This window comes from Anopheles merus, unplaced genomic scaffold (genome assembly GCF_017562075.2).
Source record: "Anopheles merus strain MAF unplaced genomic scaffold, AmerM5.1 LNR4000650, whole genome shotgun sequence".
NCBI lineage: Eukaryota > Metazoa > Arthropoda > Insecta > Diptera > Culicidae > Anopheles > Anopheles merus.
Window position 1 is genome coordinate 1 of NW_024428230.1, and position 17,281 is coordinate 17,281.

The following is a 17,281-nucleotide window of genomic DNA, read 5'->3' on the forward strand; positions in this document are numbered from 1 at the left end:
TATGCGAATCCCGCACTGACGTCAAGGAGAAGGGTTCATGCCCATGGCCCGGGGTTCGTCGCCATCGGTAATCTAACGCGCGTTTGTCGACCCAGTGCTACGCGCGTGTGTGTGTGTAGGAGAAATTGGCCGATTGCAAACCGGATGGGAGGGGTGAGAAGTGCCCATATATATATTTATCTCCCGATGCTTTCATGCCACCGGGAAAGGCCTTTTTGCCACGCACATCCGGATGCATCACAGCAATCCGGATCCAATACGCCGCGGCGCGATGGGAAGTTCTTCTCGCCGGTTTCCATTTCAATGGGTCCCGGTTTTGGGAAAGAAGAAAGTGAAACAAAACCGACACGGCACGGGGTGACAACACACTATAACTCTACACTCTTGCTCGCTCGTTTACTCTTACCTCCCCCCCAAAGCCACAGCGGCAGCGAGGGACGTAAGTGCGTCATCAGACGACGAACGTCCGCATTCCCGGTGACGACGGTTGGGCTCGCTCGCTCGCTGTCCCACTTTCGCTGTGTGGCTGTGGAAAAGTAACAACTTTTACCTTTTACTAATGCACCGAGCGGTAGGCATGACGCACACCAGATCGGTCTGTCACGTTTCCGGCACGGCCGCAGTTCGATACGCAAATCGCGCCAATCTCGAGTGGGCAACCCCTGGGGGTGAGCAAAGGAGCAAATGCGACGATCTTTGACATTCTGCCCGTACTTGTTTTGAACGCTCCAGGTGTTGCAGGTGAGTGTTGAAGGCATTTCAAACATGTGTTGTCAAAGCTCGTGCGTCATGTGCTTGATGATCATCCTCCTAAAAATGAAAACGCAGCAGCAGCCTTCTCTAAACCGGCCAAGATTTATAGATATCATTTAGAAAATAATGATTATAATTTTTACCTCCACACAGACGCGCACAAACACACACACACACACACACACGCGCGAAATGATAAATAAAAACCATTACCCTTGGGGCTGACTGTGGCTGTACCGGAACGTGACCATCAGGGCCGCCGCCAACCATCATCATCACCACACGTCATATCTGCCGGCGGGTCACGTAATTGCTCTTTCACTTTACACCCTTCCCCACTGCCCAAAGGACTTCAGGTTCTATGAAAAAGTGCACACTACTATATATCGGGCGTGTAAGCACGCCGATTAATGGTGGCCCCGCTCGGGTCGCGCTTGCCGCTGGCGGCCGGGCACAAAAAACAATTGACACCGGAGACGCGAAAACCCTTTTCGCCACTCGGTCCCGTGCACATTAATCCCTTGGGTTGTAATTTATCTGAATTACCCTCAATTAGCATACGGTGCATTGTTCCACCTCGGGAAGGGGCATAGGAGACGGTAGTTCGCGCCACAGTACTGCATGTGACACTTGTGAGCGTATGACGAGGAACGTAAGCGAGCGCGCAGGCGCACGCTGCTCACGCGTCCGCAGTTGTGAGACGTGGCGCGACCTGCCCTTAACACGCCGGCAGCCGGCAGCCGGACACAGACACAACACATACGGGTTATGATTTATTAATAGAAATAATACTGACGTGGGCAGCAGTGGTGTTTGCCGTTGGAGTAGTGTGTGGATGCGTCTAATCCCGTGTGGCCGTGAGGTGATTGGAATGGGGATGCGTTTTGCTATGGACACGCTTGGACCACCCAGAAGAAGAGTGATCATGTCTCGATCATCTGCATTGTTTGTTTGCAATTCAATCGTGCCTTGATCGATTGTGTTGAATTTCAAATTAACGATCGTTTTGATAGTTGTGCCTCACGAGTCCGGGGGTTGATTTGGAGTGCTATTCATCGATCGTTCCAAAAGTTTCCTGGATTGGGGTGACTTCACAGGTTTGAAACGAAACGACCAAAGAGGCTTCTTTAAAGATTAAACTTATTAATGGCCACTCAGCCTGCGCGGTGGTGTTCCCTCACTTCCGTTCTCACGGGCAGTGGCCGTGATCTTGCTCGATGGGGTTTTATCCACACCGAAAACAGTCTCTTCAATTTAAAGCCCCAACAACATCACAAAATAGCCCACAACCTATTCAGAAGACTTCTTTGCTTTTTGTGCCTTTTCCGCCCCAAACACCGAATAACGAATAGATCCTGGGACACAGAAAAAAACAGACCACAAATACATCGCAAAAACCCTTCCACAACCAAAAAACCAAAAACTCTACAAATTCATCGTCACGCTTGATAAGATCACGGTAGCGCCCGCGGTGGCGACGAACCCTTGCCTGTGATCATTTACGCTCCAAAACGGGCGACTCCTTGCTTCCCATACTACCGCACTCTAAGGTCGATCAACCGGAGTTGAGGAGGTTTCGCCGGTGGCCGCGCACTGACCCGTTTGTTCGCCTTTTGGGGTCGACCTCTTCGCCGCCGCAGCCGCCGGTTGCTGGAGGAATAGGAGGATGGAATCAAAACAAACGATGATCACTGGAGAACACAACTCGCTGGCAGCGATCGACGATTGGGCCGACGGTTACACAGTCTGCCGGCGAGACCCCATTGTTATCGCATTGTGGTGGTTGAATGGATGGAGGTAGGGGCCGGGTGCAGTAGTTGGCTGCGTGGCGATCTAACAATAGGGCATTAATTAAAAATAGCGCGCACGTTGGGCACTATCTATCTTGCGCCCGCGTACCCCATCCGAGGGCGGACGTCATCCGCGATTGACGTGAAGCGCGCGTACGGTACGAACATGCATAAATGCGTGTAATTTACCAGTGTGGCAGAAATGCGTCTGGAAAGCGTCTTGGGAAGGCTGATCGAGTGTCTGATCGAGATACACACACACACACATAGAGAGGGCGTTGATGCTTTCGCTTCGTTCGCCCGCAAACGTCGGCTTTGAGTGCTCCGGGGCGAGTTATCACCTCTCGGGTGTGTGTTTTCATTTTAATTAACCGTTAATGTGCAATGTCTAGATCAGAAACAATCACAACATCGACTGAGCTGACGCCGTCAGCGTCGGCGGCAGTGGGTCATCAGCAGCGGCCCTGCCCTGTCCCAGTCGCCTCGTGCATAACCTTGCGCGATCCTGAGTTGGATTCGGTCCTGATAGTGAGAGTAAATCCATTGCTTCGATTACCGATTGGCGGGCGCCCTGAGAAGGCTTGAGAATCAACTTCATAACACACACGTTTGGATACAACCAGCAACATCAGCATTTAAAAGTTCAGAAAAGATTTGATTCAATTTCCCAACAACCAACAGAGTGGGTGACGTCAATAATCGTTATCAATCCGGCCTGGGGTTGTTGTGAGTTCGCTGCAGCTACAAACGACAAACCGAACAGGCCCCCCGGTGTGGTTTCATTGCTTTAAGTTTTGGACTTTTCATTGCCCGTGTTTAGCCCGCCCCGAGCACTGCAAACTTGGCGAAACGTGAGCCGCGCGTTCGGTCTCTTATCAACCCGTGGTACGGTTTTGGTCAAAACTCGAACCAGTACGAGGGACACAAACAAACACATACTAACCACTGCGTTGCTAATGCCGATCTTCTTTCGGTTGTGTGTGTATGTGTGTGTGGATGAGTCGATTGCTTTCCGGTCGTCGACGTCACTGCGTCACTTTGGCCGTACACGCAAATCAATCTTTGCCCAAATCGAGCACTAGAACGTGGTGCCCCGTTGCTAAGGGCACATCGTGTAGGTTTGTTGCTGCCACCGTCGCCGCCACTGCCGCCACCAAAGCACCACAAAGCAGTGCAAAGGCTGGGAAATTATCTATTAAAATATGTAGCCAACCGCACGTTCGGGATCCGGGACACCACAAACACATAGACTGTTAGTTGGTCGCTGTTGTTAAGCGTTTAGAGTACGCTATTTAAATGTATAGAAATTAGTTCTTTGTAATAAATGCAACAATGTAATACAATGTCCAGGAAAAGTCTCAAAAACATCAAAATGCGTCGTCTAAGGCAGGTTCCACAAAATATAATACAGAAATAAACGTCCAACAGCCAACCAGCCAGATGGTCTAATGGTACAGCACCGACTGTTATAGCCTGTCGTGGATCGATTCCCAACAGGCAGCATGGAACATACTATTTCTCCTTACCTATCAGTTCTATGTATGTCTGGCATAAATCGCAGCAGCTTCTCTAGGTCGGCCCCGTAAGCGCATTTATCTGCTGCCTGATCCAGAAATCTTTGTATTGAGAGTCTTAAAAAAAGCTCCCTCATACCTTGATGATAGCTTTGAGATTAAGACAAACGCACGCAACACTTTCCCATACTTTTTTGTGTTTTTATGATTCATTTCACAAGCGATTCACCACCAAAAAGGTCCAAACACAAGTGAGCAGTTGTTGATGATGATGATCCAACAGAGACTCCCACAGAAAGCTCACAGATCCGTTTTTGCGTGAAGCAACCATTGCATCCAGACTCGTCATCTTGTGCTCCCCTGAATGATGCTACGGCTGAACAATTAGTGTAGGTGATTTATATTCCAGCCGGGCGGCCGCGGGTGGTGCAAAGCGACGCCACACATGAATAACAACCGCTCGTTGTATCGCTCATCATCACCTGAACAAGACATCGTTACTCGAGCGCTTCCGAGATTGATAAATCACTTCCATTAGAGCGCTTCACACGCTGCTGTTTTCACTCTTTTTTGTTGCCTGTGTGTTGTCTCCAGTAGCTAATAACCAACAGCCAACAGGAATGGGGCTCTTCGGAGTGATAGGGTTGGAATTTTGGTAAGCACAAAAAAGGCACTTGCCGGATGTTCTCAGGATCGTCGGGAGCAAACGCCGGTACGGGTGAAGTGGCTCACTCACGCTTACCTCACCATCGGGGTGAGCTTCGGACCGCGGGCATTGGGTGCTCGATTTATTCACCACTCCTTCTCTTCCCGCTCCAACCTGTTTACGAGACGTCTAGAGGCCCTTTTGCTCGACGCATGATCCTTCCCAGACGAAGACAACAGACACACAGACCTCTCTATCTCCCACTGCTTGTTTTGCTGGAAGGATTGGAAAGGAACAAAATGGCCACAGACAGACAAGAATATGTGAGCTGCTTTACCAAACACCAGCCAACACAGGGTGGCAACAACAGCAGCGAGAAAAAAACACACCACCATCGAATACGACATTTTATATGCCACCGATACAGTCAGCCGCTGCTGTCCGCAACGGTTCGGTTTGACGTCAATCGCAAAGCTGCGGCGGCTCCGACGAAGTGGAGTGATTTTGGTAGAGCGAGACAAGCGATCGGGCGCTCCGGAACCGCTGCCAAGAAACGTTTACACCACGCACGCAAACAGGGTATAAGAGCGCAGACGGGAACGAGACCCTGCGCCTCTGCGGTGTGCCCCCTTTGCTGCGTCTTGCGAAAGCCTCACGAAAGGTTAGGTCGCGACGGCTTCTACATGGCACGGTCGTGTATAGCGCTAAGTACATGGTTAGATTGCACCCCGTGGGGGCAGTTGGGTTGCACGGTTGAAATGCACAGCAGAAAAAGCGTGACTCCGGAGGAAGGGGCTCGTCATCGACTAGGGATGAGCGCTGACTGGTGCATCAGCGCTTTCTTGGAAGATCTTCGGGCCAAGATCTTCGGGGGCCATGATTGCCGCCGGGGAAGTAGAACATGTCACTGAACTCCTATCAATGGAGTTGAACGCCACCGAGAAGGTTCTTGTGCTCCGGCGTGTGTGGGGCGAGGCATACCGAGCATACCGGCGCAGTAGCAACAAGCCAGCCGCAATGACGTCAATGGTGTAGCGGATTCCGAGCCTTTTGCTCCACCTTGCTACAGCTGAAAACGGAATGTGCCACAGTTTCCTGCGGCTGCTGGTGCTGCTTGTTAATTCATCCCATAATACCACACGCCACCATTATCATCATCTGGAGAGCTGGGCAATTAAATTATTCGACGATATGGAAAAGTTGCCGTTGGAAACTGAAGCGAAAGATTCTGCAAGAACAAGCTGCGCACACGAACACACACTTTTCCTCATAAAAACACCTTCACCTTTTGCGTCGTTGCGCGTGCACGCGCAGTCACCTCCTGTCCGTTAGGTTTTGCCAATGGGAGCAATTAGCCGTCGCAGGCGGAGCACAAAAATTATGAACCTCCGGGGTGTACCGTACGCTGTTGTGTGTTATATTGAGCGCGTGGTGTACACTTCCATCTTCCGATTTAAGGGGGCACCGCGGGTTCGTTTGTTTATATTGCGGCCACACAAGCACTCACACACACACACACACACACACACACACACACACACACACACACACCACACACACACACACCACACACACACACACACACACACACACACACACACATAAACTCGGTGCCGCGATCGTTAAGAGTTGGTTAATTGAATCCACCTGCGATTAGCTTCCCGCCCAATGAGAAGGAAAGAGAGGCACGAATTATACCCGGAAAAATATGGCCAAACCCGCGTCAAGAGGAAAATAATCGGTTCCAGCCATTACACCTGATGCGATCCATATGGGTTTAGGGAGGGGTGGAGAGAGGTTCTTTTGATGTGAATGTGATGTATTGTATATACACAGATTCCACAGTTTGTATGCAGAAGTTGAGTCACCGGGGTCTAGGAATTGGCACAGGGCATTCGACTGTGTGTCCTTGAAGCGAGGAATACATTATGCTTCTGCCATGTGGAGTGGCTGGTACAACCAGCTACAACCCACGATGGTTCCAGCTCAGTGAACCAGAGCCGTACACGTGCCGCAGAGTTTGAAGTGTACACCGCTTCACCGGATATCAGCAAGGCCACCAATGCCGTCCGCGTGATGTACTACAATTTCAGGAACATTTTTATGCTCACGGCTATACGCGCCCAAGTAAACACATCGTAAGGCACTCTCGGCTCCAAAAAAAGGGTCTTATTTGTTTACGGCGAATATCTGGATGCCCGATAGGGATAGGTTGTCCACAAAGATAGTGAAGGAGGCGGTGGTGTGCTTCAGTCTCAATCTACCACGATTAGGATGCCGCTCATATCTAATCTAAGGTACATCGCCGTATCTTAAGGCGGCGCGAGTCACAGCGGCACCTGAAGCGCTTCCTTCAGATACACTCATTCTTGGTCCTCATCTTGAGTTGGATCTTGCAGATCTTTTTGGAGCGGAACGAATCTCAGATACTCGATGGTGAACAGCAATATCTCACTTGTCATGTACTTCCCTTCAGGCCACTAAAGATCATCTTTTCTTGTCGCTCTCTTCCCATTTCAGAACGCTCTCGAGCTAAGTGCACCCGCCAGTCCCGTCCTGCTAGAATGTAACGCTCCAACCGTTCCACCCGGCTGGCTGCAGCTGTCCGGCCATCCAAAAAGGTAAGCGACGATCACACCATCGCAATTTTCGATTTCTTGTCCTATCTGCTCGGAATCGGAATCCGATTCGAAGTTTGATTGATTGATTGTGAAATGCTATATTTAATCCACGGCCATCGCAAGCCCATTTAGAACCGCGCACTCAACTGGACGCAACTTGTTTTGAGAAAGAGCGAGATTGCGCAAATGCAAACAGCTGATAAATCTGGGCCGCGCGCGTTCCGGGGCCATTTGGTGTTCCCGGGGTTGATGCTGGTTGGGGCAGGCACTCGAAGACATAACTTGTTCGCCGATGATCGGTGTTGTTATACGGAGGCTTGAACTTGCTCCAGCCAGTTATGACGTGCCGTGATCGTGCTATTGTTGAGTTCGGCGCCGGGCGCCGTCTGAGCCGCTCAATCATCACTCCCGGGCTCGGAAGACAAGGTCAGAGCAAGGAAGGAAATAGCCGCGTGTGTCGCGTATGGTCGAGTGGACGAAAGTGGAGCGGCCTTTTTGTTCGAAAGGAAGGCTCTGGGAACATGCGTACACCCTTCGAACGCCGTAGTGTACGTCATCGGTGGCCTCTCACGCTCCGAGGTACCGATAATCCACTGGGAGCGGTACGGCTTTCAAACCGCGTATACCCGTGGTGGTATGGTGGAGGAATGCAAATAACAAAAGTGTCACAAAAATGCTAACTTTGTGTAACGTAACATTCCTTACCGGACCGCGAGCGCGAGCGCACCCGATGACGTCAAGCTCTGGTGCGTGATGATGGTGGGCATAGACCAGCCCAGTGGCGAGCTGGAATTTCGCAACCAAGACTCTCCGGCGTGCGTTGGTGTCTCGTAGCATCTGTTTGCGCATTTTAGCGTCTTCCTTCCTCTTCTTTTCATTGCGCATTCACAGTAGCAGAACGGCGGGGTGTTGGAGCAGATGAATGTTTTCTTTGAGTTTCGAATTTCGTTCCCCGAATTGGCTGATGGAAGAAGTCACGATTCAGTCTCCCACAAAAGATGGAGATTTTGTCGTGCATGATAACTTGTAGCCAATCGGGTCATTGGATAATCAATTAGGGTAGATGGTTAGACAAGGCATTATTGTGTTTATAGTTCAAGATATTGATGAGAACATGTCAAGAAGTTGCATCTCAAGTTTTTCAATGATTCATTCGACTGATTCCTCGAATATCGCACGACACACAAACACTACCGATGAGTAACTTGTACCGTATAAAGGGTGAATCATTGCGAGTCGGAAGACTTCGAATAGACTTCAGTAGACTGATAGGAACCTAGAAAACTAATTTCCATGTAACAACATCCAGAACTCCACTCTAATCTCTTCAATGCCTCTCATTCCCCCATTGCAGCATCGCCCCTCTAGCCAATGGGATCGTACGGAAGCGCATCTCCGGCCCGAACGACACCGAACTGCTCGCCTACCGCCAGCTGATGGTAGACCCGCACGCCATCAAGGTAGTGCCAAAGTTCCTGGGCGTACATCAAGTCGCGGGCGAGCATTTCATCGATCTGCACAACATGCTGCACGGCTTCACCGAACCGAACGTGATGGACATCAAGATGGGCTTCCGAACGTTCACCGAGAGCGAGGTGAGCAACACCGCGCTGCGGGAAGATCTCTACCAAAAGATGATCGCCGTCGACCCGTCCGCACCGAGCGCTGACGAGCACGCCCGGCAAGCGATCACCAAGCTGCGCTACATGCAGTTCCGCGAGAACATGTCCTCCACGCAGGAGAAAGGGTTCCGCATCGAGGCGCTCCGGATGCGCGGCTGCTCGCCCGTCACGGATCTGAAGACGATTAAAACCGACCACCAGATACGCACCACCATCGGGCACTTTGTCAATGGGCGGCGCAGCATCGCGAAGGACATCCTGAAGCGGTTGCGGCAGATGCGCACGCTGATCGAAAAGTCGGAGTTCTTCCAGCGCCACCAGGTGCTCGGCAGCAGCGTGTTCATCGTGTACGACGACCAGCAGGTGGGCGTGTGGCTGATCGACTTTGCCAAAGCGCTGCCGCTGCCACCCGGCACCAAGGTGACGCACCGGCGCCGCTGGCAGATGGGCAACTGTGAGGAGGGCCTGCTGCACGGGTTCGACGAGCTGATCCGCACGATGGAGGCGGTACAGCAGCAGACGCAGCACTTCTCGGTCCGGCATCAGTCGCGTGCGACGGACGTTTAAGCCGCCGGGGGGGACGCGCATAGGGAGCTGAACGAATTTGTTTTAGTCGAATCTTAAAAGGGCGTCTTTCTGTTAGGGCTGGTCCCTTCTTGCCGCGTGTCAAGGCGTGAAGCTAGTCATCAATATATGTTGTGTTAAAGCAGGAAAGTAGGGGAGTTTTTTTTCTGTAGATTGCACCCCATTGTCCCCGAGAGTCGTAATGTGTGGGGGAAACGGACAGGGATAGATGAGGATATGTAAGAAAGGAAAGGGGGATCTACGGGATGATCATTAAAAGACTGAACCCTCGCCGCAAAGAACAGCGATACAGTGTGAGCGGAACCAACCGAACCAAACGATCGCGATTGGGAAAATAAGATGTCCCCAGCCGATCCGTACCGGGCAAACATGGAACACGCTCATCCCGTGCATGCGTTTAGTGGCACCGTTTTGCGGTTTTTGGTTTGCGCAAAGGTATCATGTTCTTTGAAGAATGTAACATTGTTCCATATTGGAAAAATAAGCAAGCTTATAGAGTTTAAATGTGATGATGATGTATGTCGAAACAAAACGGAGAGCTAGAAGAAGCAAGGGGAAGCGTGAAACAACAACCCGCGTAAACGTAGATCGTAACCAGTTGCGTGCAGCTTGTAGGAAACTGTCAATACACTATAGCTACTCTAACTACCATGTACTACTACTACTACTACTACTACTATTACTACTACTGCTCCTTACTGAAAAGCAAATCTCTTCCTCCTAACCAATCAAACCAGCCAACAGAGTTCCGTTCTGCATATTCTACTCATTACTAACGGCAACTATTTAAGCTACCAGTTTGCATAGACAAATAGCAAAAGAACACGCATGTTAATATATCCACCATAAGCTGGCAAACCATTGCATATTACCTTGTTTATTATTTAATGTGTTAAAACGTTTTAATTAATAAAATATTGAAATCAATTTTACGACGGAATGCGTTTTTTATAAAAAAATGAAAGCAAGAAATAAGCGTTATTAAATTGTTTGAAAAAAAAACTGAAAACAAAAAAAATAAATTGGTAATATCATCAATATTTTTAGATTTTTTGTTGTCCTTGGGTTTATTCGCCGAAACTGAGCAAATTTAAATTTTCGAAAAAGTCAAAACCCCTTTGCCTAACGAATGCTAAATAATGCGAAATGGTTTTTTCGTATCCGATAGCCGCGATGCGTGTCAGTGGACGAGGCGAAGGTCGATGACTTGGTTATGAATAAAATAACAATTTACTATCGAAATGAACGATACGCGAGCGATGATTTTAGAAATTCAAACACATTCGTTGTGTATATCACTGAATTGAGCACATATTTTAGCCATGCGTTTTCATGTTTCCAAAACATCCGAATAGCGTGACACAGTTTAAAAAATGTGAAGCATTATTTGTTTTACCGGTGAAATACTTTCTTTCGATCGGTATAATTTACAAATTCGCTGGGTAATTTAGATTTAAAAGATGAGTTTTACATCTGCTTTCTTTTGCAGTTGGATGGTCTAATTCAAAAATATTACTCATAAATCATCCCAGCTTCCGAAATTCTGCTGTAAGACAGGCTAGCTTTCAACCTTAACTGTCCGGTGGTCCCAAAATTGCTTCGCTCGCTCGAAAATCTCTTCACTTTGACCGAATTCACTGCCACCTTGCAAGTACATGGGTGTAAATTCGCGATACGCTAGGCAGACACGGCGCTCTTTAATGTCCTCCCGCAGAACGGAATGTTCCCACTGGTAGCGCGGAGGTCCGTAAAGGACCAACAGTGAGCGCCTAAAAATAAAAATTAAGTCTTTTAACAAGGAATTCCTCACTAAACGGTAATAAAATTCGTCAGCCTACCTCGGCATTGGTATCCGTACGATCCGATTCTCGTAACCGGCCATTGTCTCCTCATCCATCAGCTCCCCGAGCAGATGCTCTCTGTATTGCTCCAGAAAGTGTAGATTATACTTTGTCTTTCCCTCCTCCCCTCGGTACGGTGACATCGTCAGCACGGAATCGCTCAGCAAATTTACCGTCACGATCCGCTCGCCCCAAATCCAGCAATCGTCAATGTGCGGATCGATCGAAGCTCCACGCTCGGGACAATACTCCAGCGAACATTGCTCGATCGTTTGGAAAAGTGGCCAGCAGTGGGACCTGCTCGAACCGTCGCTGCACAAATTCACTCAGCTGCGGAAACCCGGCAAACTGGGCCGGCCGGAGGCGCGTCTTTTTGAAGTTTGTTTTCGGACCAAAGTTCTGCTTCCGCCGACCGCTCTGCGAGACGTCCCACCGTAGCTCGTCTAACCCTTGCAGCAGGTCTGCCTCCTCGGTGGTGGTTAGGAAGTCGAGATCGATGTACACGCCCGGATAGTCTTCGCCCTGGACGCCACCGTGCTGGGGTGTATCGGAATGTTCCGCAAGCACCTTTTCCCAATCCCATCCCGGGTAGATTTTGTTACAGCGTGGGCAGTACACGTAGGAATCGTTATTCTGCAAAAAAAAAGCATCAGACAGTTGGTCGTTATCATTCAAAACCAACCGTTTCTCCAGAGAAGCACATGAATTTCACAATTACCTGAAATGTGGTGTAGAAATCGATTGGCGCGATACCGAATTCGGCCTCGCAGCTTAGGCACGTTCGCCGGCCCTTGCAACCACACGGCCGAGGATGATCCATCGCAGTTTTAGTTGCAAAAACACTTCACTACACTTTTTTTAACAAATTAAACCGATTTATTTCACTTCTGCGTGCCAAACTTTGTTATTTGCTTCAGCTGGCGGGCAGCACCTTTGACGAACATCGTGGCGGCGCACTTGTTTGTTTACGTTTGAAGGCATATGACAGTTCCGGCACAGGGTGGTGCACAAACTGGTCGTTAGTTTCGAACAGTTTTAAAAACGATTTTGAAAAAATCGGTCAACTTTTCAATACTAATATTTTTAATCAGTTTTTAATTTAAATCAACAGACACGCACATTTACTTGCATGAAATGGTTATAGATGACATGAGGATTCCAGTTTGGTGTTTCATTGATGCTTAAACGTACATCAAAACTTCGATCAAAGTACATTCGATCGGCGGATCATATTGGTCTTTGTGCTGATCACTCGGTTGAAAAAAGACATTTTTATTTATTAATTTATATTGCAACACGTGACGTTACCTCGTGAACAATGCACATAAACGATTCGGATACTATAAAAATCAGAATACACTACCATTAGTGGATATAACATAATTATGTATTGCATAATATTAACAATAGAGTTAGTGAAATTAGTAAATAATCGTAAATGTGATAGTAATTTGTTTCCAAAAACGTAAAAGAGACAGGAGGAAATTAAGGAGATATAAAATACTTGTCGCTGACGACAATTTAGGCTTAAAAAGCAAAGCGTTGCTAGGTCAATAAATGCTGACTAGCTACGTTATGCAACGCGCCAGCGATGCGCGCTGGTTTAACGATTAAATAGAAAATAGGCTAAGAAGAATAGACTAAGAAAAATATGCTGATCGACGACGGTCAGCATTTTAGAGTATAAAATCAATTGAATAAACTAATGAATCGATTATTTGCCAAGAACCAGTTGGTGCGTTATTATTGTGCTTAAGTCGGCGTGTACTGTGCCTGTCTTAAGCTGCTGCTCCGAAAGACACTTTCGTGTGCGCGACAAATGGTGGCTCCAGAGAGGACGCATCAACCAACGGTTCGGCAAGTAGTCAAATAAATCGGGAAATAAAAACCCGAAGTAGTAACAAGCCCGTAGAGGCGTGAATAGACCCCACAGCAACCCAAGCAGGGTTGTGATAGTGAAACAACGGCGACGGACGACGATCCGGCGTAGCCGATATACGACAGCAGCCCAGGAAGAAGGGCCACGCACCAGTTGCCGACGAAGCAAACCCGAGAAGCGCCTCGGCGGTGAGTGAGTGCAAAATAACTGTAAGTGCAACGACACAACAGTGAATAGAACGCGGTCATTACCGCTAGTGAAGTGACGCAATCGAAAGTGAACTCGATACTGCCAACGTATGAGGCAAATGCTGAACTAGTGAAAAGGTGACCAATACGTGTACGCCGCGAGCTTCGAAAGGTGCATCCGTTCTCGCAACACAACATGACACCGTCAGTTTAGCGCCAGTTGAAAAAAAAAAAACAGTTATCGTAAAACGCGTGCGTCGCAAGTATCGGACGTTAACTCCGACGAAACGTGATTATAAAAGTCTGCATAACGAAACACGTGTGCCGCGAGCTAAATATTGCATAAGGCATCCGATGCAGTGCAACGTAGGAAGAGCAAATTGATGAAATTAATTGTGACGAGTGTATCCATCGTGTGTATGACCGTCGTGTGTATGACCGCCGACCCACCGCTAAGAAAACATCGTTCCGGTTGAGTCAACCATCGTTCTCGGTTTGAGGGCAACCGGCACGTAATACAGAAGACGTCGTATTTGATCCTGAGAAGACCAACAAGCAGCAGTGAAGACATCACTCCCGATCCAGCCGTCCCTGACCAGCCGAATAGGAGTTGACTCTGCTGAAGCGGATCTGAACCAGGGTGAGTTCAAGATGGAATATGATTTAAAAAGAATCCGAATGGGCACTGCAAATTATGCACGAACCCAGATGAGATAGGGAAACTGATAACTTGTATTGATTGCGACAGGTGGTTTCATTTGTCATGCTTAGATATAAAATCACCTGTTAAAGATTTTTTATGCAAAAAGTGTAAAGATAGGGAAGTTGAACGGCAGGAATATAGGTCAGCACTAATGCAAACGCAAAAACTGCTGAAAGAAAAAATGACAAATGAAGAAGAAAAAGAAAAAGAAAAAGTAAGAATAGAAGAAGAGCTAAAACGGCTACAAGAAGAGATACAAAACAAAAAATCAGAAGAGGTCAATGAAAAACCAATGACAAGTTTAGACGTAAAACTGTTAACTCAGAGTTTAGACAAAATGGTTCAATCGTTGTGTTCTAAGGACTCGAAAGTAACACTTTCAAAGCTTCCAGATTTCGATGGAAGCTATAAATGCTGGCCTCAATTTAAACAAGCCTACGAAGAAACTTCCCGAGCCTGTAAGTTTTCAAATTTAGAAAACATGAATAGGCTGCAAAGGCATCTGAAAGGCGAAGCACTTCGTGCGGTTAGCGGGTTAATGCTTAACCCAGAAAACGTTCCGCTTGTATTAAACAGGCTCGACAAAATGTTTGGAAATGCTGAAAGCATTTACAAGTCTTTACTGTTAGAATTACTAGCAGTAAAGCACATAACGACAGATAATCCCTCAGCATTTTTAGAATTTTCCAACGCTTTGCGCAATCTCATTGATAACATGGTGTTGTTGAAACAAGAAGGTTTTTGAATGATCAGAGGCTGCTAAACGATTTGACATCAAGGTTTTCAACCGAACTTCGGAACGAATGGTTGAAACACACAATAAGTAGGAAACAAGATAATAAGAATCTTACGCTAGAAGACCTAGCAGAATGGCTGAAACCCTCTGAAGAACTGGCCATTATACTGGCCGCGAACGAAGGAGTAACCAAACAAGAAAGGTCGAACCGTCAAAACATGCAGCATCGTCATAAAGGGCCAGAAAAGGAAACGATATGTCTAATTTGTGGATTTCTTCATGAAACCACTCGTTGCCGACAATTGAACGGTAAGACGCCCGATGAAAATTATCTCTTTTCATTCGGCATAGAATTTGCACCAATTGCTGCAAGTACAGCAACCATAACGCCCAAAACTGTCGCCTACCACCACAATGTAATGTGTACGGTTGCGGCAAAAGGCATCATAGTATGTTTCATAAAAGAAATCTGGTAGAAGGGCAACCTACAAACAAAATAAATTGCCATCAGGAAAAGAATAATCTGTTCTATCAGATCGTGCCCATCACTTTGCACCACAATGAAAGAAAATTCGAAACTTATGCATTCATGGATCCTGGCTCTTCAACTAGCCTCATTTTGGAAAGTGTCCGAAAAGAACTAAACGTTCACGGACCAAAAAGACCGCTAACTCTCTCCTGGACGGACGGAAGCATTCAAAAAGAGACAGAAAGTAGGATAGTTCCCATAACAGTAGAGGGAGCTAACAAAAGAAAATTCCAAGTTAAAGGTCTCAGAAGTGTAAGGGAACTTAACCTTCCCGTTCAAAGCATAGATGCTCCGTTTTTGCAAAGAAAATTTAAACATTTGAAAGGCATTAGTATCTCTAGCTATGCAGATGCGAGGCCTACCGTGCTACTAGGCCTTCCACATTCGTATCTTTGCCATGGTGCAAAATATCGAGAAGGTAGACCAAACGAACCAATTGCCCATGAAACGAGGCTTGGTTGGGTCATTTTTGGGGGAACGAATACGCCAAATGTCACAGAGAACTCATTTGTGATGACAGAGACGTACGAAGAAGAAAACAAGAACATGATGCAAATCTTGCGTGGTTTCTTTTCTACAGAGGAATTTGGAGTTAAACCTACTCCAACCCGTGCCTCTGAAGAAGACAAAAGAGCGTTAAAGATTATGAAAGAAACGCTTAAAAATACTGGCGACGGATACGAAATTGGTTTAGTATGGAAAACCGACAATCCTAAATTGCCAGATAGTTACGGACAAGCGCTTACGCGCTTAAAAAGTCAAGAGAAGGCAATGGAAAGGGATCCAAACTTAAAATCATGGTATCATAAAGAAATAAACGCATACATTGAAAAGGGATATGCACGTAAGGCGACACCAATGGAACTGCTGCAATTGAACGGGAAAATAAACTATATTCCCCACTTTTCCGTGATAAACCATAATAAACCCATTCCCAAACCACGTTTAGTATTCGACGCGGCTGCAAAAAATCAAAATATATCCCTTAATTCTCAACTTCTTTCCGGCCCAGATCTTACTGCGTCCCTGTTCGGAGTGCTAGTCCGCTTCAGGGAACACAAAATAGGCTGTTCAGGAGATATCAAGGAAATGTATCACCAGGTAAAGGTGAGACGGGAAGATCAAGACGCTCAAAGATTTCTATTTCGAGAATCGCCTTCTGACGTTCCTCAAGTTTACGTTATGCAAGTGATGACATTTGGGGCAACTTGTTCACCAACTTGTGCTCAGTTTGTGAAGAACGAGAACGCACTGCGTTACAAAAATATTTATCCCCAGGCAGTAAAAGCGATTATTGAAAATCACTACGTAGATGACTACCTAGATAGTTATCCAGATATTGATACAGCCGTGAATACTATCTCGGAGGTGTGTAAAATACATGATGATGCTAAATTCTTTATGAGAAACTTCTTTTCCAACTCAAAAGAAGTAGAGAAAAGCATTCCAACCAACAGGTTATCTGAGAAAAGTGTACTTGGCATAGAGGAGAAAAATCAAAACTTCGATAAAGTGTTGGGATTGATTTGGGACAAAGAGTCTGACGTCTTTGCCTACAAGTTTAAAAAGGCAGATATTAAAAAATTAACGAAACGTCAGATGTTCTCATATATAATGAAAATCTACGATCCTCTAGGTCATCTTGCCAACATTACTGTTGAAGGTAAAATTTTGATGCAAGATCTTTGGAAAACTAAACTAGACTGGGATGACGAAATCACACAGTCCATAAAGGAAAAATGGGAAAACTGGATAAACCGAATCGAAAACTCGATCAACATATCTATACCTAGATGTTTTTCGATTGGAAATAACGTAAAGATCAGGGAGCTCCATACTTTCGTAGACGCGTCAGAAAAAGCCTTTGCCGCGGT

The 17,281-nt window shown here is 47.0% G+C and overlaps 2 protein-coding genes across 2 annotated transcripts; one reads left to right on the top strand and one right to left on the bottom strand.

Moving 5' to 3' along the window:
- The first annotated feature begins 7,067 nt into the window (after positions 1 to 7,067).
- Positions 7,068 to 10,015, top strand: LOC121602841 (inositol-trisphosphate 3-kinase homolog). Its single transcript, XM_041931604.1, has 3 exons — positions 7,068 to 7,139; positions 7,224 to 7,324; positions 8,679 to 10,015. Exons 1-3 carry the CDS (start codon positions 7,137 to 7,139, stop codon positions 9,511 to 9,513), a joined length of 939 nt encoding a protein of 312 aa, XP_041787538.1. The 5' UTR covers positions 7,068 to 7,136; the 3' UTR covers positions 9,514 to 10,015.
- Positions 10,016 to 10,554: 539 nt separating this feature from the next.
- LOC121602837 (alpha-ketoglutarate-dependent dioxygenase alkB homolog 4-like) lies at positions 10,555 to 12,438 on the bottom strand. The gene is given in 4 exon segments (XM_041931600.1): positions 10,555 to 11,300; positions 11,370 to 11,650; positions 11,652 to 12,005; positions 12,091 to 12,438. Coding segments are annotated over 4 exon segments (948 nt in total). The 5' UTR covers positions 12,193 to 12,438; the 3' UTR covers positions 10,555 to 11,089.
- Positions 12,439 to 17,281: the final 4,843 nt, after the last annotated feature.